The following is a 24,344-nucleotide window of genomic DNA, read 5'->3' as shown; positions in this document are numbered from 1 at the left end:
GGGAAATGAAAAAATGGTTTGCATATGGAAATACAAAATTTTGAAGAAAAACAGATTATTTGGGAATCTATAACATATGAGACTCAGTCCACTGCAATGGTTTATTATGCAATAGATAACCCAAATGAAACAGAAACGATTATTCTTTTTATTAGAAAAAATGTTCTCCCAAATATACCCTGGCATTGCATTCTTTGCCAGATGCAACCAAAAGATTTACAATAAAGCACTGGTTTCTCTCCATAACTTTGAAACTAAAAATTCACCATGGTCAAATTAAAGAACTTTGACCAAGTTAAATAAAACATCACTTGTATCTACGTTGCTCCCGGCACAGTTTTTCTTTCTATATTGATCATCTTAAAACAACTGTAAAGGAAAGAGAATAATGCAGAAAATACAAGACTCTGTTCTGGGGGGAAAGTCAGGCTTTAAATAGTAGGGAAAATCTGCAGGTACAACGCTGCAAAAGCTAAGGGCTTCTACATTCTATTGTTTTTAAAACGAGAGTGTTAATCTTAGCTTTTCTAGAAATACTTATCTTTAGCGAGATCATTCTCTGTGTTCTATTTTTTGGTCTCAGTGCATTTATTTTCTAACAGCAGCATATCTGTTTACTCAGCATTTTTACTAACTAGTGAAATTTGGCCATTTGTTTATTTTATTTTATTTATAATAAGACTATTATCTGTTTTAGCATCTATTTAATTTTTCAGGTCGATCTATGTGTGGATGACTGGGAATAAGAATGGGATGGGTAAGCCATCAGAAGGGCACTTCCATTGGTGGAGCGGGTGTGTGTGTGTGATTTTCACCGATACTTTCTCTCTGTAGACCCTTGTTTTGCCCCCAGTCACTAGGAGCAGAATTGTGCAGGGCAGGGGGAGGCTCAGGAGGGTGCAGCAGGAGGGCAGAAGTAGGAAAGTTGGAGTCCGTGGGTTTCTCTCTGCTTGCAATTTCTTGGATACAACCAGGGCCGGATCTACGGTTGCCAGTGCCCAGGGCAACCGTAGTCAGGCTTGTTGCATGAGCGCTCCTGGTGCTGCGTGATGACATCACTCCCGTGACATCATCATGCTGGGCACCCCCCCCCCCCCCCGCGGCAAGCCGGCTGTCCTGGCGCACCATGGAGTTAGCAGCGGCGGCAGCGCAAGTGGCTCGGAGGCTGCCCGCGCTGTTCACCTGCCCCGCAGGACAAGGGGCGGCCGGCTTGCCGTGCTCCCCTTGTCCTGGGGAAAGGTGAACGGCGCGGATGGCCTCCCAGCCACCCACGCTGCCTTTTGCCTTTCCCACAGGACAAGGGGCAGCCAGCTTGCTGTGCACCCCTTGTCCTGAGAAAAGGCGAACAGCGCTGGCGGCCTCTGAGCCACTCGCGCTGCCGCCGCCTCTGCCAGGTCCGCGGCGCGCCGGGACAGCCGGCTTGCCATGGGGGCGGGGGGGGAGGCGAATGGTGCGGGTGGCCTCCCAGCCTCCCGAGGTAGGCAAAAGGCAGTGCGGGTGGCTGGGAGGCCACCCGCGCCGTTCGCCTTTCCTCAGGACAAGGGGAGCGCAGCAAGACGGCCACCGCTTGTCCTGCGGGAAAGGCAAAAGGCAGTGCGGGTGGCTGCTAATGAAACTTAATCATCATTGCTGTCTCTGTCCCCCAAATAAGTCTTCATTTTAAAAAATATATATTTTATTATAAATTTGTTTTATATATAAAATACAAACACATCACAGTGAGTTGAGAGGACTGTAAACAATGGTCTATCATAATACAACATTACTCAGTGAGACAGATAGATTATAAATAATTATCCATAAATGAGATAATTTAACGTTAGTTTACTCAGTGAGACAAGCTGACAGTAAAACATAGTTATACAACAATTACATGATAATCTCCTCTTTTCTCATCTCAGTCATCATTAACTTGGGGAATAATACCTATTTTACCTTACCTCAACACCTATCTTTTCTTCTACACATTATCACCTGCAAATGCAGTTTTCTTGTTTCGTTTAGCCTCTTCTACCCAAAAATTATTCAAACAGTACTTTTCTGCCCATGCCTTTAGAGCATATTTCTCAAAGAAAAATAGCACATTTATACAAATCTATATCAAAGTGTAGCTATTCACTCCAGTAGTTGTAAAAGGTTTGCTACTCATCTAAAAAATAGAGTTTCTTTAACATTCCATCTTTTAATTGTACCAATTATCTTAATATGAGTAGTTTTGTCATCTGCCATACTTTAGTAATTCAAGTTTTAACATTTAATCCTTTGGAGGATTTCCAGCTGCTTGCAATCATTATCTTAGCAGCAGTAAGCATATGCCATACCATAGATCTGTGTTTAACGGGAACATGAGCTCTTAACAGCCCTAATAATCCTATCTTAGAATCCTCAGGTAAATAAAAACCAACCATTCAACGTATTTCACTCAACACTCCTTTCCAAAACATTTTTACTGTAGTGCAGCTCAACCACTTGTGTTTAACATCAGCTGCACAGAAGCCGTATTTCCAGCATACGTATCAGTTAGTTCCGTAGATTCAATTTAACCTACGAGGAGTCAGATGACATTGATATATAATCTTATAATGATTTTCCCTCAAATGAACATTTGTAAGTGCTGTTAACTTAGACTTAAAAATAAATTGCCATTGCTCATCAGAAATATTACCTACTATTCCTTGCCATTTTTTGTTAAACCAAGAGTAGTCCAAGACGGAACTGTGATTTAAGATCTTATAAAGTGCTGAAGAAAGTCCGTTTGACTTTTTAGATTCATAAATATGTTTTCCAAAGGACGTTAATTCTATTTGTAGTTGACCTGAAGCTTTCCTATCATACACAAAATTTCATAAGTGAAAATATTGAAACCATTTAAGAGAGGGGACGAGACGGGTCCTGTCCAACATAATGTCAACCAGCCTTATGCAATTTATATCCACCCATCCTTTCCATGGCATCATTATCCAAAAATCTGCATTATATATAACAGAAGCTCTCAGACTCACTGCGGGCAGAGTGCCACCAAGGGCAAGGCTGAAGTGGAGACGCGGTCAGAGGAGGAAGGGGAGGAACGCAGGAGGCCTCTTACAAAGAGTGGGGTGCAACGTGGTTGGCTCCATTCCAGAGATACTCTGGTGGGAGCAGGACACTTTCCCGCCCACCCACTGCTCAACTAGGGCAGCCGTGGGCCTATCACAACTTTAAGGGTTTGGTGGTTTTGAGGCATTGGGCGTGATCCTTAAAGGGTGAGTGCAGCAGTCGGGTGGCTCACCCCGGCGGAAAAGGGAGGCAAGGGCAGACCAGCATGGTTGGTGGCGGAACACGGCTTGCTGTCCCATGGGGCCAGCACTGGGCTGCAGTGGTATGCCAGCATGGCTGGAGTGTTATGCATCAAACAGCATGGGACCTTTCGATGCCAATGGAGGATCCGTTGCCCATATGCCTGGCCAACGCTCCAATCTGTCGTAATCAATAAAGTTGTGGCCGTTCCAATCAAAACGGAGTTGTCTGTGTATTATTCGCCAGAATCCAGGTGGAACATAGCACATGGGGGGGGGGGAATTGTAGTGGAGAAATTCGAGGACTAAGGGTGAAATCCTAAGGAAAGTTACTCCAGTCTAAGCCCATGGCTTCTACACCATACCATGGTGCTTGCTTTACTACTGGCAGGCATCCTTTTAGTAATGGATTTTAAGATGGCAGAAAAATAGTACACTTTTAAATTCGGACATAATAACCCTCCCATCCTCCTCTCTTTCTGCAAGATCTCATATGTCACTCTAACTCTCTTACCAGCTCAAATAAACTTATTTTTGCCAGCCTGGCAAATGTGAGATATATATTGGAAATTTCTCAACAGAAAATTTAATTTAGGCATTACCAACCAGGGCCGGCACCTCCATTGAGGCAAGCCCGGCGACCGCCTCTAGAGCTGGCACTAGAGGGGCCACCGGGGCCAGGAGCAGCAGCACATGCAGCAAAGCTGGTAGCAGCAGCATGCGGGTGGCTGACCAGGAGGGATGGGAAGCTGCCCACGCACCACCCCAGCCACCTGCCGCACCTGGCCCACAGCTATTGCAGCCTCCCAGCTCTCCTGCGCTGCTGCTGCTGCCAACACATGCCCCCAGCCAGGAGCAGCAGCCATGGGCCAGGTGCAGCAGGCGTCTGGGACGGCGTGCAGAGCAACAGAGCAGGAGGGCTGGGAGGACGCACGCATGCCTCCTCAGCCACTCACCATGCCTAGCTGGGCCGGCAGCCTCCCAGCCCTCCCGCCCAGCTGCCCTGCAGTCTGGGTGCGAGCACATGCATGCTGCACATGTGCGCGCACGGGGCCAGGAGCAGTCCTGAAGCTCCCCCCCACCTGGCCTCAGGCGCCAGAAACCCTGGCTAGTAACTCTGCACATCACATTTATAGTAAGAACTACATGACTTCCTCTGTCGCTTGACCGGCTGAAGAGAAGCAGAATAGGAAGAGTATTAACATTACCACTTTTGTTGGGAGATGATTTTGCAATGGTGAATGTTGCCATCTTGTTCACAGGCTTGTTATCTTCTGCGGGAAAAAAATGGGGGAAAATACAGAGAGTAAGCATCAGTCTAGGGAAAGCGTTTTTTATTTGGCAAAACCTGGAAACAGCAGGTTAATGAGAACGTAGATATTCCTTACTCCCCAATTTTCAGCTTTAGTAAAAAATAATCCAATACAGCTCTTTCTAGTAGTCATTTAAGACTTGACTCACACTTTGCTCAGCTGTCTAGGAGGGAATCTCCCTTCCATCCATCAACAAATGTAGCCCGTGTGAGAAAAAAAATAAGGTAGCATAAATTAGGAGTACATCACTAGAATCAGTAAGACAAAGATCTTTTTTTTATTTCATAGAAAGCAGAAAGCCACCAGAGACAGCTATTAGATATGAGAGGATTACGGAAGGGGGATAGGGAAACTGCAGAAGAATTGAATAAATATTTTGCCTCTGTCTTCATGTTGGAAAGATACCTGTCTGATAAACAAAATTTCAAGAAAAGACATGTAAACAATTGAGCCAAATAGAGGAGTCCAAAGAAACTGAAGGGCTAATTAACAAATCAGAAATGAATAAATCACTGGGGATCCAGATGGTATATAGGCAAGAGTACTTAAAGAACAAAAAAATGAAATTGCTCTTCTAACAAAAATATATCATTTGCAATTAACGTTTTTTAAAAATTTGTAATTAACATCTAGAGCCCCGTGGTGCAGAGTGGTAAGTGGCAGTACTGCAGCCCAAGCTCTACTCTCGACCTAAGTTTGATTCCAGTGGAAGCTGGGGTCAAGTAGCCAGCTCAAATTTGACTCAGCCTTCCATCCCTCCGAGGTCGGTAAAATGAGTACCCAGTTTTCTGGGGGTAAAATGTAGATGGTTAGGGAAGGCAATGGCAAACCACCCCATAAAAAGTCTGCCAAGAAAATGTGATGCGACATGCTGCCATGGGTCAGCAATGACTTGATGCTTGCACAGGGGACTTCTTTTACCCTAATTAATATTAGCCTCTGTGCTGACTGTTAGAAGTGGATCTAGGGAAACTATAGATGAGTTAGCTTACTAACTGCCCAGGGCAAATTGGCAGAAGGTGGCATGTATCCAACTAAGCAGTCCCAAAAATGTATTTCCACTTAAGTCTTTGGAAGATGGGATAGCAATTCCCACCAATTCTCTATTCCTCTGCAGACCTTTAATCTACTTGCCCATGTTGTTTCTGAACATCTACTGATCCCCAGGAACAACATTCCAAGGGGCTCGACAGACTGCAGCATAAGAGAGAAGTCCTGCCCTGCTCTATAAAGTTTGTGGGTGATTAAATACACCCCTTTGTTAATAAAGGAAGAATGGTCGAACATATAGAGGAATGAGCCTTGCTGAAAAACAAATTAGTGTGATTTCTGTAACAGGAAGTCCTGCCTCACCAATATCTTAGAATCATCTGTGGCAACAACCTTGAAGACTGGGATAACTTGGCAGACTTTTTATATTTGGGACTAGAGATGGGCACAAACTGAAATATGAACCAAAATTAAGCACAAACCAGGCCGGTTCGTGGTTCGCGAACCACAGTTCATAAGATCCCATTTCTGACGAACCGCCATGAAATTTAGGCTGATTTGTTTGGTTCGTTTTTTGGTTCGTGACTGCAGACAGCCTGGTGCCAATCAATCAGTTTCCTAGGCAACTGGAGATGGACTTCCTGCAGACCTTCTGCTGACCCGGAAGTGACCTTCTTCTGACCCAGAAGTGGCCTTCTGCTGACCCAAATGTGATGATTTTCTGACCCAGATGTGACATTTTCACGAACCAAATGAACCAGTTCGCGAACCAGGGGCAGGTTCATGAAAGTTCATGGTTCGTGGTTCATGGTTCGTGGTTCGTGGTTCGTGAAATTTGACGAACTACAAACCACATGGTTTGCCCATCTCTATTTGGGACATCCAAAAACCCTTGCCAAAGGCTTCTGTGTAAACAAGATAGTCATGGGGGAAGAAGACTAGTCATTGAAATGGAAACTGGCTAAAAAACGAAGCAGAGGGTCAAAATAAATGGATAGTTTTCACAGGGGAAGGAGTGGTCAGTAGGGTCTTCTGAGGATCTGTGTTGGGGCCGATGCTATTTGATTTATAATTGACCTGGAACTGGGGGGTGAACAATGACGTACTAAAGTATATGGATGATACTGAATTGGCCCAGATGATGAAAACACAATGGGATTGTGAGGTGCTCCAAAAGGGCCTCTGCAAACTAGTGGAAGGAACAACACAATGGCAGATGAATTTCAATGAAAGTGCAAAGTGATACAAGTCAGGGCAACCCAATCCCAATTTCATGAATAAGTTGATGAGATCTGAGCTGGCAATGACAGATCAGAAAAAAAAGACCTTAGGGATGTGGCGGATATCTCACTGAAAATGTCAGGTCATTTTTCAGCAGTGATGAAAAAAGATAAATTCCATGCTAGGGTTCATCAGGAAAGGGACTGAGAATGAAAATGCCAGTACAGTACTGGTGTAGGCACAGCTGGGCAGTCAGCAAGAAACCGGGAAGGAGGGGACATGGAGGGGTGCCATCGGCAACAGCTTGTTGCCACTTCTGGACAAAATCATAGTTTCTGGTGATTCCTAGGAGGGTTGCCAGCATAATTCTGGCAACCACTGGGAAACTCATGCTTGAGGGGGGGCTCTTGTCAGAGACATAATGACATAGCTGGAAACATGGTGATATCATTTCTGGTTACATCAGATGTCAGTGCATTGTGACATTGTGACACTGGCCTTCACCCCCCATTTTCCCCTTATTTTCCTCTCGCTGCCCAGTTGAGTGATTGTAGGAAGGGTCTACTGGGAGTGGAGAATCCCCCAACACAGTGGGAACTTGGAAGTCCTAATTCCTTGAGAGGACTGATGTCACTTCTGAGTTTTTCCAGATTTAACCACACTATCACCCAATGGCCATTTTTTTAAGATTAATTTTGTCCTCCCCATTGGAAGAGGAAGAATAATGCTGTCTGTTCCTCAACTTTAGGAGGGGGACAAACCCGAAAATTAGAATTATAGAAAGGTCAGGGACCTGTTTACTCTTTATTGCTCTGAACTATCATTTGATGTTGCTATTCTCAGGACTTCCTCCTCGTGACACTTCTTCTTCCTCTCTTTGTCACAATCTCCTCCTCTCCTCACCATCTCCCATGATGGATGTAGGACTCATTTTGCCATCCAGTGCCATCCTTAGATTTAACAGACAGATAGAGATCTATCTCTCCTCTTTCCTATCAAGTATGGAGTTCCTAAACATTAACCATGGCTCTGAGTGTTTGTAGTTTTCTCTCTCTCACACACACCAGCCATGCAAAGGCTCCTACACCCACATGGTCTTCCCCACAAATGATACAAATCTTCTAATACTGCCAGCCACAGTGGTAGGAAATGGAAGCTAGTGGCCAGGTAGTGTTTCCAGGTCCCCTTACCCTCCCCGTGGGAGGGTGGTCCTGGCACTTACCTGCTGCCTTCTATGCGTCTACATTTGAGTGCATACAAAGTGCATGCATGTTCCTAGCTTGCGCGATGATGTCACTTCCGGGAAGTAATATCATCATGCCGGCCATGGACATGCTCTCGTGCTTTGCATGGGACTAATGCTGGCCCATTTGGGGCTAAAACTGGCCCCAGCAAAGCATGGGAGCATGCTCAGGGCCAGCGCAATGATGTCACTTCAGGAACTGATGTTGCACCTCCCGGGATTGCACGCACCGCACATGATCCCAAGGTGCCCAGGAGGTGGATCGGTGGGCAAAGGAGCAAACCCTGGGGTGTTTGCTTGCTACCAACAAGGGGATCCCCTGCCCCCAGCTGGGTTGTAGCAACCCTACTCACGGTGTAGAGAAAGAGCAGACAGAGAATTCTGTCCACTAGACTAGAACTCAGGGTCATATTATGACTAGCAGTGGATTCAATGCAAAGGAAAGTAAGTGCTGCTCTTCAGTTGGGTTGTTGACTTGTGGAACTTGTGGTGAGGGCCACTGGCTTAAATTGATTTGAAAGGGTGTTGGGCAGATTTATGGAGGCTTATTGTTATGATAGTCAAATGGAGCCTCCGCATTCAGATGCTGGGTCAGTCAGCGGGGAGGGTCCTTGTCTGCAGGCCCCTCTTGATCTAATCCAGCATAGCTAGTCTTATATAACATACAGATCAATCTGTTGCTATAGAGAAACTTTGGGCCTGGCTTACCAGTACCTCATCCAGACTTTTCAGAGAGGAGAAGGTTCCAGGAGGAGCTGCTGTCTAGCACCAGCCAAGCCTCTTTAGTATCTTCAGGAGGTTTTTGAAAGCAAGATTTCTCATTTCCTCTGGAAGATTTTGCTTTTTCCTGGTCAGAAATCAATGGCTGCCTGATTCCTGGCCAAACAGCAAGAAATATAGTACAAGGGGCATATTATTGCCTCCTACACCACGGCAGCCATAACCAAAAATTTGATGGTCATGCATGAAGAAATCTGGGAGGCTGCCAAAATAATACAGAAAATAATAATCATCAGATTCATTTTATTGTATATGGCCATTGACCTTCACAATATCAAAACACTCTCGAATGTCAGTATAATACATAGTCAAAATGATCAGGTAATCAAACACTTCAAAACCACATAAAATGCCCCACTGAAAAAAAACTTTAAAATTAATAAAACCTTCTAAAAGCAATCACAGTGAATCAATGGCTGATTCCTTTGCTCTGATCTTCCTAGCAGCTGAAGCAAAAAAATAATAATGGATGACCCTGTAGCTGGTTAAATAAATGTAAACTTAAGTAACGAAATTTTCCAGAGCTAGTAAACAATTGTGGCTTGGCACAGCTACTCCATAAAAACAGGACAGGGATTCTGGTTTAAGTCCAGTGACACCCATCATCTGATTTATGACAGAAGCCCTGCCAAACAGCGACCGACGCTGTTGAAATTCAGGTACTACTTTTGGAACTTCCGGTTTTGTACTAAAGCAAGCTGTCAGGTATATACCACAGACTATTTGTGTGTTGCTAATTCGTTCTCTATGTAAGGAATTAACCAAGGCAAAATCCTCCCATACTCCCTTTGTCAACAGCCCATATTGTTGGACAGCAAAGTGACATTCCACAAAACCAGTGTTGAGTCAGTAACTAAGTACGGGTGAGCTGGCTAGAAGCCTCCTCATTGCTGTGGGCAATTTCAAAAGGATCCTGGCAGCAACTTAGCACAATAATGTGGCATGAGGATAAATTCCTCCACCAATTTAAAAAAATGTATCTTCTAAAAGAAAAGAGAAACCTTAGATGATCTGCTATCGCAATGACTGTAACAACCAAGGCACTGGTTAAAACGGGCTGGAATGATTTGCCACCCACAAAGGCCAATACTGTTCACCAGCTACCATCTCTTCACATGGAGGTTTTCCTTGATACCCCTTTTTTCTCCTCCAAGCTTCCTCATCCTTGTTTTCCCTTTCTTGTCCTTCTGTGCTTTTTCATATATATGAAGAAATGACAAAAGAAATATGGAAAGAGAACCAATGAAAAACAAGGATGTGAGGAAGCTTGAAGAAAAACCTGGGCAGGTCAGCATCCAAACCATGGGAAAACCTTCCTGTGAAAAGACCCTATGCATGAGGGACCATGACAGCAGAATAAACCAGCCGTGAGCAGCAAAACACGAGGTTTTTCAAGCATCCAGAAATCCGCCAGATGTTGTAAGATGGTTGTATTAGCATAAATGGATTACAGGTTGTACAGACCTGGTTTACTTTGACAGCAAAATCAGATTGAAGTTCAAAAATCTTAGAGTTTCCAAACCGATTTGAATTGGGTCTATACAAACTTGAGAACTCAGTCTGCTGACAATGGCTGTTTCCAGACGGCTTACCTGCACCCGGGACGTCGCGCCACGTTTTGGATCGTGCCGGGGAAAACGCGAAATATCACGTTTTCTCGTGCGAGTTTTGCATGACGTCGTGCAAAACTCGTGCAAGAAAACGCGATATTTCGCATTTTCCCCAGCACGATCCGAAACGTGGCGCGACGTCCCAGGTGCAGGTAAGCTGTCTGGAAACGGCCAATATAAACATTTACAGCATTCTTGTCCTTTTCATTTATTTTTGAATACAAACCATTCATTGGCATGGTGTAATGTAGAGCAGGACCTTAGTAGTGGTGAGTGTTGGGATGGGGGAGGGGTCGCTGGGTCATTTACACACCCCGTGGCACCCTGCAATGATGTCACTTCCTGTGGAATGTTTTGGGCTGATTCCTAAAGAATCAGCTCCAATATGACACTGTTGCTTCTGGGTCGCACTGGAAATGACATCATTGTGGGGCACTGCAGAGCACTCAACTCCCCATTTTCTGGGCCTGACTCTTCCTACTGATCAACTGGTGATCAGTGGGCAAAGGAAGAGATTGCTAGGAGATTGCCCGGTATTAGTAGGCACATGGCATCTCTGTCTAGCAGGCTGTTGCTGCCAGAACCCAATACCCAGATTTGTTAAGACCTTTTTACAATGTACACATGTGGGAAGGAGAACAGGAAAGGAGCTGACCCCTCTCTGTGTAAGGGCGATCCTGCTTTGGTGTCCTTAACTGGACAAAAAGGCAGATTATAAATTGTGTAAATAAATAAATACATAAATAGAGTGTTCAGACCTATGATTCTTGGACAACACGTGTATCAAATCTGAACTTTCTACATAGTGTAGAAACACATTATACATTTTTGGGGTACACTTTCAATCCCATGTTTGGAGGAAGAGATATACAGATGTCCACATCACAAAACAAGATTCCCGTGGTATCTTAAAGACGAAAGTCCCTGGTTCAGATTTATGTAGTTATCAGGGTGTCCAGAACTAAATTTCATTTTCTTGAGTCATGTAGAAGTAACATAACAATTTTCATATTCTGATGAATGAGCCAGTAATGGAAAAAAAATGGGGTGTACATTTGCCCTTTGGATGGCAAGTTGAATGTGAAGAAAGCTGGAAATGACTGTAACTGACCCAGGGATGAGACAACTCTCCGTCACTTCCTCAGGTGTGGGAAAAAGCTGGGGAAGAGAGGACTATACTTTCCCTCCCCATCTGGTATATTTGCCCTGTCCAAAACGCATAATCTCAGATTACACAACTGATTCCTGGGAAATTCATTGAGCCCAATGGGCATGTATGCCTTGTGAAGTGCAAGGAAGAATCAGGGACAAGATACACATTACATCCAAATGCACGTTAAAATGTCTCAAAGCCAGGTTTTTTTAGAATGAAAAGAAGTCTTGGTAGAATGAAAAGAAGTCTTGGTAGAATGAAAAGAAGTCTTGGTAGGAGAGGGAGGGATTTATACTAGAGAAGCAGCAGGAAAAAAAACAGCATTTAATCTTCTCCTCTCTAACCATTTTGTTCCGTCGCCCCACAATCTTTTTTTCTCATCTGTTCATTTTTTCAAAGAACTTTATCGATAAGTTACAAGATACTTATTGATAAGTTACGATGATACATTTTACAAATTTTAAATTTTCAAGTTTTTAAACAAAACACACAAAACAACTTTCAACTATTTACAATATTGCTCTTCTTGATGTTTTCTCGTCAGTTCTAAACATCAGTTCTACAAATATCTGGAACCTCATAAGAGAGAAAGTCGCTTGAGGAGAAATTTGGAGAACAAAACAGCTTGTGGCAAAGGATTAAACACCGCCTTCCTCCCTAGCCCTTCCTCAATCAAAAAAGGCCCTCTTCCAAACTTTTTTTAAGCCTTCAGGACATTCTTACACATATTTGCCACTTCTAAATCTTGGGATATCTGAAATCAGTTGCTAATTATATATGGTAGTATTTTATTCTGTCCTTTAACACAACCAACAGAAGCTCATACATTTTTATGATACGAGTCCCAGTTGATTGGACAGCTAAAGATGGACTCCAACTTGACCACTATAGGCACAGATTTGCAATCAGCATCTCTTATTTTAAAACAACTCCAGTTTAAACAAATTTACCTCTTCACTATAACACTAAAACTATCAAGTTCACCCTTCACTTGTGCCCTGAAATGAAGGGCGTACAACATCATAATGAGATGAATCTTATGTTGAGATTTCTCCCCCCAAATGTAACACCCAAATATTCCACCCCTAACACGGTATGGCTTACTGTACCATTTCTCCCCTGTGCTTTTTGTGTGTTTTCTGTGCACTTGATAGAGGGAAGGACCCATAAAGGGGGTTGTCATGATTGGGGCAACCCCTCCAAGAAGCCTTCCTGCTCTACCCACCACATCCACTCCCAACAGTCCCCAGAGCAGGCAAATGCCTTTCCAGTTGCCTCCATACTGGTTCAAGTGGTCTTGATGAAGGTGGGCCCAGAGTACCCGCTTTAACACTCTTTACTGGCAGGTCACTGCCAAACATAGAACCAAACTCATGGCGTGAGGACCCAAGCAGGATAAAGCAATGGGTTTTATTAACAAAATATGGGAATAGTCAAAGAGATGGAGAAAAACAGTTGCAAACAGGCAGATCTAACACAGGGTATGTTCCCAACAAGCAGGGCAAAACGGGCAGGAGCTAACAAGAAAGCCTCCCGAACGTGGCTACCTCACTGGTTCCTAGCTATACTTCAGAACCAGGCTCTCCCAGGGAAAACCCGCCCTCCTTTGATTCGGGATCATCTCCGACTTGCACCATTAATGTGGGTTAATGTGGGTTACAGACAAAGCAGTGGATCTAGACTAAATTCATTCAGCCACTGAATATTGCTACAAAATTTCTTAGCAGATAAAGGTACATCCACCAAATCTGGAGGATAATTTGGCCCATCTTTTAAATGTTTCCAACATTTTATACTGCAGTTTTAACTTATCATATTTAAGAATACAGGAGTAATTTGTTTGCATCTTAAAATTCTTTTACAGCTACACTTAGCAGGAAATGGTGCTACTCTTTACAAAGATGTCCCAGATATTTACGGACATACTTTTTCTCCCATAACTTGAACCAGTTTCACTATGTATTTGCCCAAACTTGCACTCAGATTGCAGGAGTATTTTGTAGATGTTTTAACCAAGTACCTGCCTCTGAAATGGAGTTAAGAATGGAAAAGACTGCTGAGTTTAAACCAGGGAACTGAATGGGTTTTATGGGAAAGTAGAGGATGTACAGGAATGATGACACCAACTCATCGTCTGGCGGGGGTGGGGGTGGGGAATGACAGGCCCAGAGTACCTGCTTTAACACTCCCGAGGCCCGCACAATGATATGTCTCCCAGAAATGACATTGCCGGGCTGGGAGTGTGAGTGTGTACCTGAGGAGGATTAAAAGGTGAGTGCTGGGCCCCCCCTCCCACTGGGAGGGTAAAGGGACCAAGCAAGCCTACAGTATACCCTGCTGAGGTCCCCTCCAACCCTAATCTGAACAGGCCCCATATACGTACATATTTTTTAGTCCTCAAACAGTCTAGACATCCTAACCTTCGTAGTGTCTTGCAGACTTCCTTCAGTATTTTTCTTAATCCCCTCTCCCATCCTGTCTCTTGTGCCCCCTCTCTTACTCTTTATATATTCTGCACGGTTCCTAAACTTTCCTTGAGTGTTTTGGACTTGCTAGACCAGAACTTTGTCTGCATCCCAGGTTAAAAACCTGTTTGTTCTGGGAGTAACCTTTTCCTGCACTTTACTCCTGCTCTTTCATCAGTGGGATAGATCTGGTCAGGTTTCGGCATTTGCAGAATATTTCTGTCTACCTATCACATTTTTATCTGCCCTTCCTCTGAGGTGGCTTTTAAATCCAACCTTTATTATTAATTTGCTAAAGCCTTTGAAAACATAGATGCCAAGGGGCAGAACAAGACATTAGCAGAGACATGGGGCTGCCACAGTTCCACATCTCCTTCATGCTTTTCCTTCATGCTGTGCATGTTGTGCAGTGGGAGAGGTGGGTTGGGGACATGCGGAGTGCAGATGTTGATGATGTTACCAGTGAGTTTCCGGAGATTCCTAGAGCCACCCTTTGTCCCTTTGGGGTTTTACTTGGAAATGATATAGCATCGTCAGTGGTGTTGCAGTTTATTAAAAATTTTCTCCAGCCACCACTCTGAGCAGTGGCGGGAAAGAGAGCTTGCCAGGGGGAGGCCTCCTGATATAGCAGGATGCCAGGCAAGCATACCATATTTTCACCTCACATTGACAGAATGGCCAAGTAACTTATACAGGGAAACTTCCTGTATAAGTTTCCCTGCTCCAAAAGGCTACTAGTGGTCAAGAGCAAGGACAGCCTGGCCATTATGGGCACCGGGACATGCCAGGTGGACCGAAGGCCTGCCACCCGTACCTGAGCTAGGCCAGCCCGGTGGTGAGAAGGGCAGCATGGGGAAGGTGGCACCTGAGCCCCATGCAGGAAGGCAGCACCTGGGCAAGACGCACACAGCATGGGGCAGGCTGGGCAGACAGGCTGTTCTTTCTCCCTCCCTCCTTGGGATGGTGGGGTCCTTTTCGTGGACTGTTTTTGCTCCCAGTTCTCCCCTGGTCAGGAGCAAGCCAAGCCAAGTCCCAGAAACTTTGCCAGTGCCTCAGGTGCTGCTTGGCTCAGATCTTTCATTGGCAGTGCTAATTGGTACCAGCTCACCAATTTGTCTCTTCCCACACTGCTGCCAATTTGCAGGAAGAAGCAGTGGTTGAGTCAATGCTAGACATGGGCATGAACAGAAAAAAAAACCCTGAACACCCTGTTCGTCGTTCGTTGCCATCCACGGACAATGAACAATGAACGCGGACGAACATGAACTGTTCCCAGACGTGTTCATTGTTCGTTGTTCGTGGGGGTCAGAACCACCCCCAACCCCAACCCCACTTAGCCCCCTCCCCTCAAACCCACTTACCTGGCCCTTTAGGATTCCCCCCTGCCGCCTGCCAGCTGATAGTTTAAAGGGCCCTGTCCTGGCAAAAACAGCAGTGTCTGCTGGCAGCTACTTTGAGGGGTTACCAACTGACCGTCCCAATGTCCAATACCCATCAAATTTGCAGGGGACATAATCCTCGCTGTTCTCTGAAGACCCCCAAGTTTCAGAGAGATTGCACCCCGGGAAAGGCATGATCCACAGGTCTCCCTGTTGGCTGTCATTTTCTCTTCACAGTGGCAAAAACAGGACTCTGCTGGAAATACTTTGAAGGGTTAAAGCCAGAAGGAAAGGCAGAAGGAGTTCAGACAGAGTTCAGTCCCTTGCAGATTTAGGACACTGTAGAGTGCATTGGCAGGAGCCCCCGAACAAAGAAAGGAATCATAACAGTGATCTCCATTTATAAATTACTGAACTTGAAACAGAAACAATTGCAGGCATTAATCAATACTGGTGTCACATCAATGTTTTCTGCATTAAGCATGCAATATTTAGGGTCCTTACACTGGTGTACACACATCTCCATCACCCATGTAAATGGGTCTGCAAGAGCTGTTTAGGCACATGTTCCCGTATGTAGATGGATATACTAGCACACATATATATATAGCACCCACATGCTTCATGTTTGCTGCAAGAAACACTGGTGTAGCGCTAGTGCTCTCACTGCAATCATGTGGAGCTGATCCAGCTTTTTAAAGGTAACAAGATATACAAATCCCCAGGAAGTGTGTATTTCTGGTTTAGCCATTACAGCATGGCTTTTTTTCAGCCAGAACGCAGTGGAATGGCATTCCGGCACCTCTCCAAAATAATCACATGCTTCGGGAAACCCGAGGCGGAAAAAAAGCCAGGGTTTAAATGCCCCTTTCCATGCTGCTTTGAAGCGGCACAGAAAGGCACCCTTAAACCCCCCCCCCCCAGCTTGGTTGGGCTGCCTGGCAGAGAAGTCCCCACCAAGCTGCTGAAGCCGGAGTTTAAATGCCCCTTTCTGTGCCACTGCGCAGCTTGGGCTGTCTGGGTGGGAAGTCCCCCCCAAGCAGCTGAAGCTGGGGTTTAAATTCCTCTTTCCATGCTGCTGCACCGTATTTAAACCCCACCGGCTTGCCTCAGCTTGCCATACCAGTTTGCTTGGGCTGTCTGGGTGGGAAGTCCCTGCCATGCAGCTGAAGCACGGGGGTTTAAAATTTAAAGAGCCCTTGTCTGTGGAACCCTGCACGATGATGCCACTTTACAGAAGTGACATCATCACGCAGTCCCAAGAGGGTAGCCACCTCCTGTGGGGAGTTGCCCCAGGTGCTGGCAACCGCTACCCTGAATTCCACTACCTGTTTCCCCAGAAAAAAAAGCCCTGCATTTGTGAATGTTTCTACAAATGTGCAAATCACAGAAAGACTAGTTCCTTCTTTGTCTGAGGCCAGATATTCTGTTTATGAAGGCTCTTTTCCCTACAAAATTTATTTTTTTTACAATCTGAGGCTCTGTGAGGAATCAGGATTGGGACATTTCTTCAACCCAGATCTCCTCTCTAAGGATCCTGCTAGCTTTTAGGAGATGGGTTGCGTTTCCGTCTCCCATCCCTCTCTTTTTTCTTTAAATGCTCAACTGCCCTTAGCGTTCCAGGGCTCCTAGAGACCACGGAGCAAGTTCATGAGGACTTGAGGGGTGGTGGTGGTTACAAATGCTTTTTTACATTCCTGAGGAATTCCCTTAATATGTATAAACTCGTATCAATTCTGTAATTACAATGTCTTCATGACAGACCATCAACTTTGCTATTAGTAGGAACAGGTTGGAGGTCCACCAGAAATCGAGGACAGGTTGGAAATAAACAATTAGGCAATTTTCTTACAGAAGCTCAATTCTCCCTTTCAAGGATTTTATAAACTCTCAAGAGCTTGAGCAAGTTAATTTTCTTGTCTCCCACTGCTTTCCTGTCTCTGTCTTGCAACTGCTTTCAGTATTTTGTACTGCATAGGGCATCATTCTCCAATGTGGAGCCTATGGATGCTGTGGCACCTGCCAGTTCTTCCCCCTGAACCCTCATGCTTTTCAGAAAGTGGGCATGGCCTCTGTTATTGGCTGCCCTAATTCAAACGAAAGCGCTTTCCATGGATACAATAGCAGCAGCAGTCATTGGAGGATCAAGAAGAGTAGGAATAGCCTTGCCAGGTCGCCCTGGCAACCAGTGAGAGAAGGGGTACCCTTACTGGGCTTTGTCCTTTGCATGTGCTTTACACGCACATACTCCTGGCCACTGTGCAACAACATCATCACACTAGCTGTGGAATGTTCCCACACTGCACAGGGCCAATTCTTTGAGAATCAGCCTGTTTGTGACCAAAATAGCCCTCCCGTGAAGAGCAGGAGCATTCCTATGGTCAACACCTGAGGAAGTGACATCATCACGCCCTGCCCGGAGAGCATGTTCCACATGCTGGTGGTGGGTGATCGCCACATGGCTTGCACCTCCTGCTGATTGCCAGCTGTTGGCAGGCAAAGGAGCAAACTTTTGGGTGTTTGCCCACCACTAGAGGACACCTGGGAAGCCTAACGAGTCATCCAGGCTTGTGGTTCCATTCCCCCTTCTGGCTTTCCTTCTTTTTATTCCCCTCTTCTCTTTCTCTTTCCTTTCCCTTCATTTCTTTTTATTCCCCTCCTGTGATTCTTTTGCAAAGTGAGGAGGGAGGCATTATATTTGGCTCCACCTCCTGTGGCAGTCATTTGGGTTTGACTTCACTTCCTGTGGCAGCCATTTTGGGGTGACGCTCACCACCCTCTCTCAAAATTCCGAAATTATCTGCAGGCTCACAAAGGTTGGAGACCTCTGTCCTAGAGAATGTTCAGTCCTCATCAAGATTTAGGGGCAGGAGATTGGGGGGAGGCAATTTACAAAGTTACATTTTCTGCAGAGTAATCTAAGCCTTGACCTGGATATCCCAGGAGAGCCTGATCTCATCAGATATCAGAAGCTAAGCCGGGTCAGTGTTGGTTAGTAATTCGATGGGAGACCTCGAACGAAGACCAGGGTTGCAGAGCCAGGCAGTGGCACTGGCAACCCACCTCTGTTAGTCTCTTGCCATGAAAACCCCACCAGGGGTCGCCATAAGTTAACTATGACTTGAGGGCAAGATTTCAATTCAACCTGAGCATATGGAAAACTTTGACTGAGGATGTCCCGGTTTTGTTGCTTTTGCAATTGGCATGAGCCATCCGCTTACTATCGAATATAATAATTATTATTCTTGACTAGTTATTCCCATTGGATGCAACCGTTTTACAGCAAGGTCAATATTGAGTCAGTAATCATGGAGAACATCTATGACTGAAGTCTCGTGCTAATGCAGTTTCTTCAATGATACTTTTTTGTTACAATATACATTGTTGGCCTAAGGTTTCTATGGAGGTGTAGCCAGGGGGGCATTATGGCTCTTGCAACCTATATGCCAATAATCTAATTGGAAATAGAAATAACAGGACCTTTCTTATGGGCTTAGAGCAATCACAAAGTATAAAGGAGCAGTTACTGTCATGCGTGCTTGTGCATGAAAGGCGTTTGTGTATTAGTATCCAGGTAAAGCCTGGAGAGGGTGGGGCTTGGGGAGGGGAGGGACCTCAGCAGGGTGCAATTGCCATAGAGTCCACCCTCCAGAGCAGCCATTTTCTCAGGGGGAACTGATCTCTGTGGCCTGAAGATCAGGTGCAATCTCCAGCCACCTCCTGGAGTTTGGCAACCCTAAAAGGGGGATTTCAGCAGGTGCAGCTTTTCCCACCTCTGCAATATAATTCCCTCTTCTACACAGCTATTAAACATACAGGATTCCTGTCCTCCAATGCACACTGACCAAAGTAAAAATACCATCCCCTATTTTCTCCTATTTCAAGAGCTTTGACGTACACCTTGGAAATGTAGTTGGTCTTTAAGGTGCTACTTAGGCTTGCCAGGTCCCCTTACCCTCCCAGCAGAGGGGAGTGCAGACCTGGTACTTATCTCGTGCCTTCCGTGTGCTTAGTTTCACATGCTTGCAAAGTGTGTGTGCTTTCTTGGCACTTGTGTGATGATGTCACTTCTGGGAAGTGATGTCATCATGCCGGCCATGGGAGTGCTCCCGCACTCTCTGTGGGGCTGATTTTCAAAGAATCTCAGGAGCACACAAAGCACAGGAGCACTCCTGCAGACAGCACAACAATGTCACTTCCAGAAGTGGTGTTGTCACGGCCATAGGGAGCGCATGCACCGTGCATGTTCCCAGGGTGCCTGCCGGTGGTGGGAAATCTCTGTGTGGCCTAAAACTGCCAGCAACAGGGAGGCAAGCAGTTAAACCACCAGGAGATTGCCTTCCACCAGCAGGCACCTGAAATCACCAATGCTGCTGGACCCGAATCTTGCTAATACCTTATCCCAGTTCTTATCAGTATAGACAGTGGCTGTTTCCACATGGTTTACTTTTTGCCGGAACACAGCGTGCTCTCGTGCAAAATTGCGTGATAACAACATGTTCTCGTGCGAAATTGTGCGATAACAGTGTCTTCCTGGCGCGATTTTGTGCATGAAGACGCTGTGTTCCGGCAAAAGGTAAGCTGTGTGGAAACGGCCAGTATTATGTCAGTATTTTGATTGTTTGTAGATGGTACCCAGGGCCGGAGTGCTCATAGAGGCCAGGTAGGCGGTGGCCTCAGGCGTGGGGTGCTGGAGGGAGCGCCGGAGGAGACGCGGGGGGTGGGAGCGGGAATGTGCACCACAAAGCAGCAGCCTCCTATCCCTCCTGCCCTGCGCCGCCACCGCCAGCACAAGCCCCCAGCCGGGTGCAGCCACCGCAGGCAGGCATCTGCGGTGGCACAGGCAACCAAGCGGGAGAGCTTGGAGGCCTCCCGCTGCAGTGATCGGGCCAGCGGTGGCGGCGTGTGCGCGCACGTGCACGCTCCCATGATGACGTCACGTGTGATGTCACATGTGACGTCATCACGCAGGCTGGTGCGGGGGGGGCGCCCAGCTGGCCGTGAGCACCGCAAACCCTTGCACCGCCCCTGATGGTACCATACAGCAATATGGGAGCAGCAACTATGTACTGACTTGTAAGAAAATGTAGAGGAAAGGAGAAACTTATCTGCAAAAAGCTATCTGCAAAACTTAGTAATCAAAAACACATTTAAGGCATTTTGTAATGAGGTGCCAAAAGCAGATATTTAGCTCATGGTGACAGGTATATGGAATTAGGGTTCACCATGAACTTGGAGCAGGTAAAGTCAGCTCAGGTCAAGCACTACAGGCCAAACTAGTGGAAAAATCAAGCTGCTAGAGATAAGATCTGGTTACAGTGGCACATAGCCTTGGTGGTGATTACGTAAAATTTATAAAACCTGTACTGGAAGCTGTTAGAAATGGTGCCATATACAAAAGTACATTTTCATTTATGAGGACCAAACCTAATGGTTCAAAAATATGTAACCATTTAGGAGATTATTGGATTTTCTCTTCCATTAGATGCTATAGAATATGACCCCCATGCTAACCCCACGCCCCCTTGTGTGCTTGGCCATTGAAATAGTTGCTGTGGGGCAGAGAGGATTTGTCTCCAAGAGTCCAATTTGCCTTTCCTGCTGAAAGGATCTTTGGGGATATCCTTAGACCAACATTTCCTCTACTCTCAGATGTCTTTATGGATGATAGAGGGCTGCATTTCTGCCAATGAAAGGACCCAGCAGGACAGAAATGGGCACTGGGTACGCTTACTACAGACTTCATGCCTTTTTGCACAACTTCTCTCACCTGCTACCAACAGATCCTTTTGAGAGAGAAGGGAAAGCAGCCACTTTCGCTCCTGAGAGGCAACTTTCTGTAAAGCTGGGGAGGGTGGGCTTAAGCAAATACAGAGCTGTTTTTGCATTCTGCCCAGCCCACCAGCTACCTAAGGCTGGAAATGACAACACTTTGAAAAGTGCAGTAGTGCAATATACTTTTTGTCATTTTTTGGTGATGGTTCCTCAAAAATATGCTTGATTGGGGACTATTCTTACCAAATTAGTTAGAGTACTTAATACAAAAGTCAGCCATATTCCTGAGAAATGCTTTCTTTAAAAAAAAAAACTCAAATAGTAATTTATGATTGCTCACTGTCAGGAAGTAAAAAAAAAGTCCTGTCCCTTTAATATAGGATTAATGCGACATTATTTACCATTTGATATTTTCCTCCATACCATGAAAAGCTTCATTTCCACATATTAAGACTCATTTAAAAGGACAGGAGATCTCTCTCCTGGCCAATTGGCAACCTTACCCAAAGAAAAATTCCAAAATCAAATGTAATGCCTCTTATTAGGACCAATGAAAATAACACAGAACCATCTGCAAGCTTTCAAGTTCTCCATAACTCCTCATCAGGTTCAATGTTCAGCATCAACAAAATTTTATATGGGATGGGGGGGTCAGTTTTATGAAAGCAGATCAAGATGGGTAGCTGTGTTAGTCTGCCTGCAGCAATAGAAAAGAGCAAGAGTCCAGTAGCACCTATAAAACTAACAGAATTTGCGGTAGGGTATGAGCTTTTGTGAGCTACAGCTCACTTGTTCAGTTTTTTTAATGAAAGCATGAGATTTTTTAAGAAATGCCAGAAAGGTCCCCAGGCCTTTCATTTTAAGACTCTAAGCTACAGAGCTGTGGTCTTTCCACCTTAACCTGAAAAAGCTTATCCCGGCCCCACCATTTTTTTTGGGGGGGGGGGTGGAACTCAATCTGATGAAGAGTTCTGGAGAGCTCAAAAGCTTACATGCTGGTTTGTGATATTCTTGTTGGTCCCAAATCTCCCATTGTAGAAAGAGGGCCAAATTACAGGGTGACTTAGCACATCAAGGCAGAGATTCCAGTGGGTTACTGTATCTTTTCCCTACCCACGCAGTCCCCTGAAATTGCTGTTTCCCAGCTGTTTTTCTCCCAGCTGAAATGCCTTCTGATCTCAGAGATCAACTAGGAGGAGAACATGGGGAGGGGCTGGCAGCAGGCTGGGGTGCTCAAAAGTAGTGGAAAAGTTCAGCATTCCCTCTGCTATCAAGCTCTCTCCTGTTGTTGTCCTCCATCCAATTTTATAAATAATCAGCAGTGACCTAGGCTGGACACACAGGTCTAAGCCTCTCCCATCTTCCTTGGTCCAGTGAACAGAATTTTAAAATCCTCATTGTGCATTGGTCAAAACAATATTTAAATGGTATCCGGTGCATATTTTAGAATAATAAAAATATACCCAAACGGCAGAGCCAGTAATGTATAATGGTTATTTTATATAAAATGCCAAAGGCAATTCACTGATCTTCAGGGAGATTTATTTTAAAAATTAAACAGACATGTGTTACTTCTAGAGGCAAAGCTCCTCTAGGTCTTACTAGAAGGAAATACAATTTGTGTTTATTTAACTGTTAAATAAATTGTCCCAGAAGATAATCAATGAAATGTACTGAGAATTTTCTATTAAATAAACATTGTACCTTACTAGCTGACCATTATTTTCTTCTGGTGCCCTCTCCCCCTTTGGTTCATATTTCAAAACCGAAACAGATCCTCAGGGGTCAATCCAGTTTTACAAGCTTTCTTTTTTAAAGTATTTTTTATTTTATCAATGAGATTAAAAGCCCCAATAAAAGGAGCAGAGAAATAGAAGAAAAAAGGCTTTCAGTGATATAAATGGTATTTTTCCAGATTGGCATTGTATTTTGATTCTGCAGTTACTTCTGTGGGACAAGTTAGCCCTTTCATATCCCATTCGTAGGTGAAGATCACAAATACAAAACAGAAGCTTCGACTACTGAGCACAAATGTGTAAAACTTAAAATCACTTATCTATTCATAGCACTGACTGCAATCTGCTAGAACTAGTTTTTCAGGTTTAGGGTGGAGAAGATTCTTTTCAAACAAATTAATAGCTAAAATTGTCAGTAGTAGTATGGAACCAGAGAGTTGTTCTGTTGCAGTTTTGATCAGTGCAAATTCTCTTTTCCCTTAAACACTAAACAAAAGTTAATTGCACAGTGCAATTTTGGTACAATTCTTAATTATTAACAAAGAAACACCTCCTTATTAAAATACATGTTGTTTATTGCAACAACATCATAACAACAGTTAACAACATCATAACAACAGTCCATTCCCAAATAGTTTTGCTTCCTTTGTTTCACATACATTTTTTTAAATGACTACTGGGTTTTTAAAAAATTGGCCCATAAGCAGGGGAGCCCCTCCTCGGTATATCTGTACACGCTTCTCCTTCTAAGCTGAATGAACCTTAAGACTATTATTTAATTTTTTTAAACACCCCTCAAATACTTCTAGGGAAGTAATTTAAGACAAAGCTAACTGAATTATACAAACAAGTTTCTCAAAAGTCAATTGTGATTTACAATGCTCTTTTTGAAAGTTTTTCAGAATGTATGCTCCCTCCCACAAGTGTGGTATATAAAACAGAACACTGAGAAAATCATAAAGTTAAAACGCCCCCTCCCTCCAATGTTTCGAGTTTGTTCCTGTAGATAAAAATATGACTTCGGAATCATTTTTCATATAAATATTCCCAACATGTATTGTCAGTGCTTACCTTTTTATACCATGAATGAGAAACTCTAGAAACTGGCCCCTGGTATTTCAGCTGTGCAGTTCAGCTTACAGGAGTGTGATATCGTTCTCCATCTGAGAGTCTTAACAGCTTCCCAGCTTCTTCACCAGAGGCTGAGTCACTCAGGGAGGAGAAGGGAGGTGTGGAAGAGGGAGTTCACCTTCCACACATACCAATTCAGTTAAAATCCACTTGCAAGTTTTTTTGTACTCTGGTACTTGCTTCATATCTTTCTTATAATACACAGCCAGAATGGGGCAGAGAGAACGACAACAAAGAAAAAGGAACAGGTTGTCATCTTTTTTAAAAAAATAT

At 44.6% G+C, this 24,344-nt stretch overlaps 1 protein-coding gene across 5 annotated transcripts in view; it reads right to left on the bottom strand.

Annotated features, from left to right (window-relative positions):
* The window catches only part of SCEL (sciellin), an 82,119-nt gene extending 57,980 nt beyond the window's left edge, over positions 1-24,139 (bottom strand). For all 5 annotated transcript variants that reach the window (XM_054974300.1, XM_054974304.1, XM_054974302.1 and 2 more), the window contains exons 1-2: positions 24,012-24,139; positions 4,484-4,549 (exon numbers count right to left, since the gene is read on the bottom strand). In XM_054974300.1, the coding sequence (XP_054830275.1) occupies positions 4,484-4,526 (43 nt within the window). In that variant the 5' untranslated portion in view covers positions 4,527-4,549; positions 24,012-24,139. The remainder of the gene's footprint in view (positions 1-4,483; positions 4,550-24,011) is intronic.
* Between the last annotated feature and the right edge of the window lie 205 nt (positions 24,140-24,344).

Source organism: Eublepharis macularius, chromosome 3, assembly GCF_028583425.1.
Source record: "Eublepharis macularius isolate TG4126 chromosome 3, MPM_Emac_v1.0, whole genome shotgun sequence".
Classification (NCBI taxonomy): domain Eukaryota; kingdom Metazoa; phylum Chordata; class Lepidosauria; order Squamata; family Eublepharidae; genus Eublepharis; species Eublepharis macularius.
The sequence above is the reverse complement of the archived record's forward strand: the minus strand, read 5'-3'. Positions and strand labels throughout refer to the sequence as shown.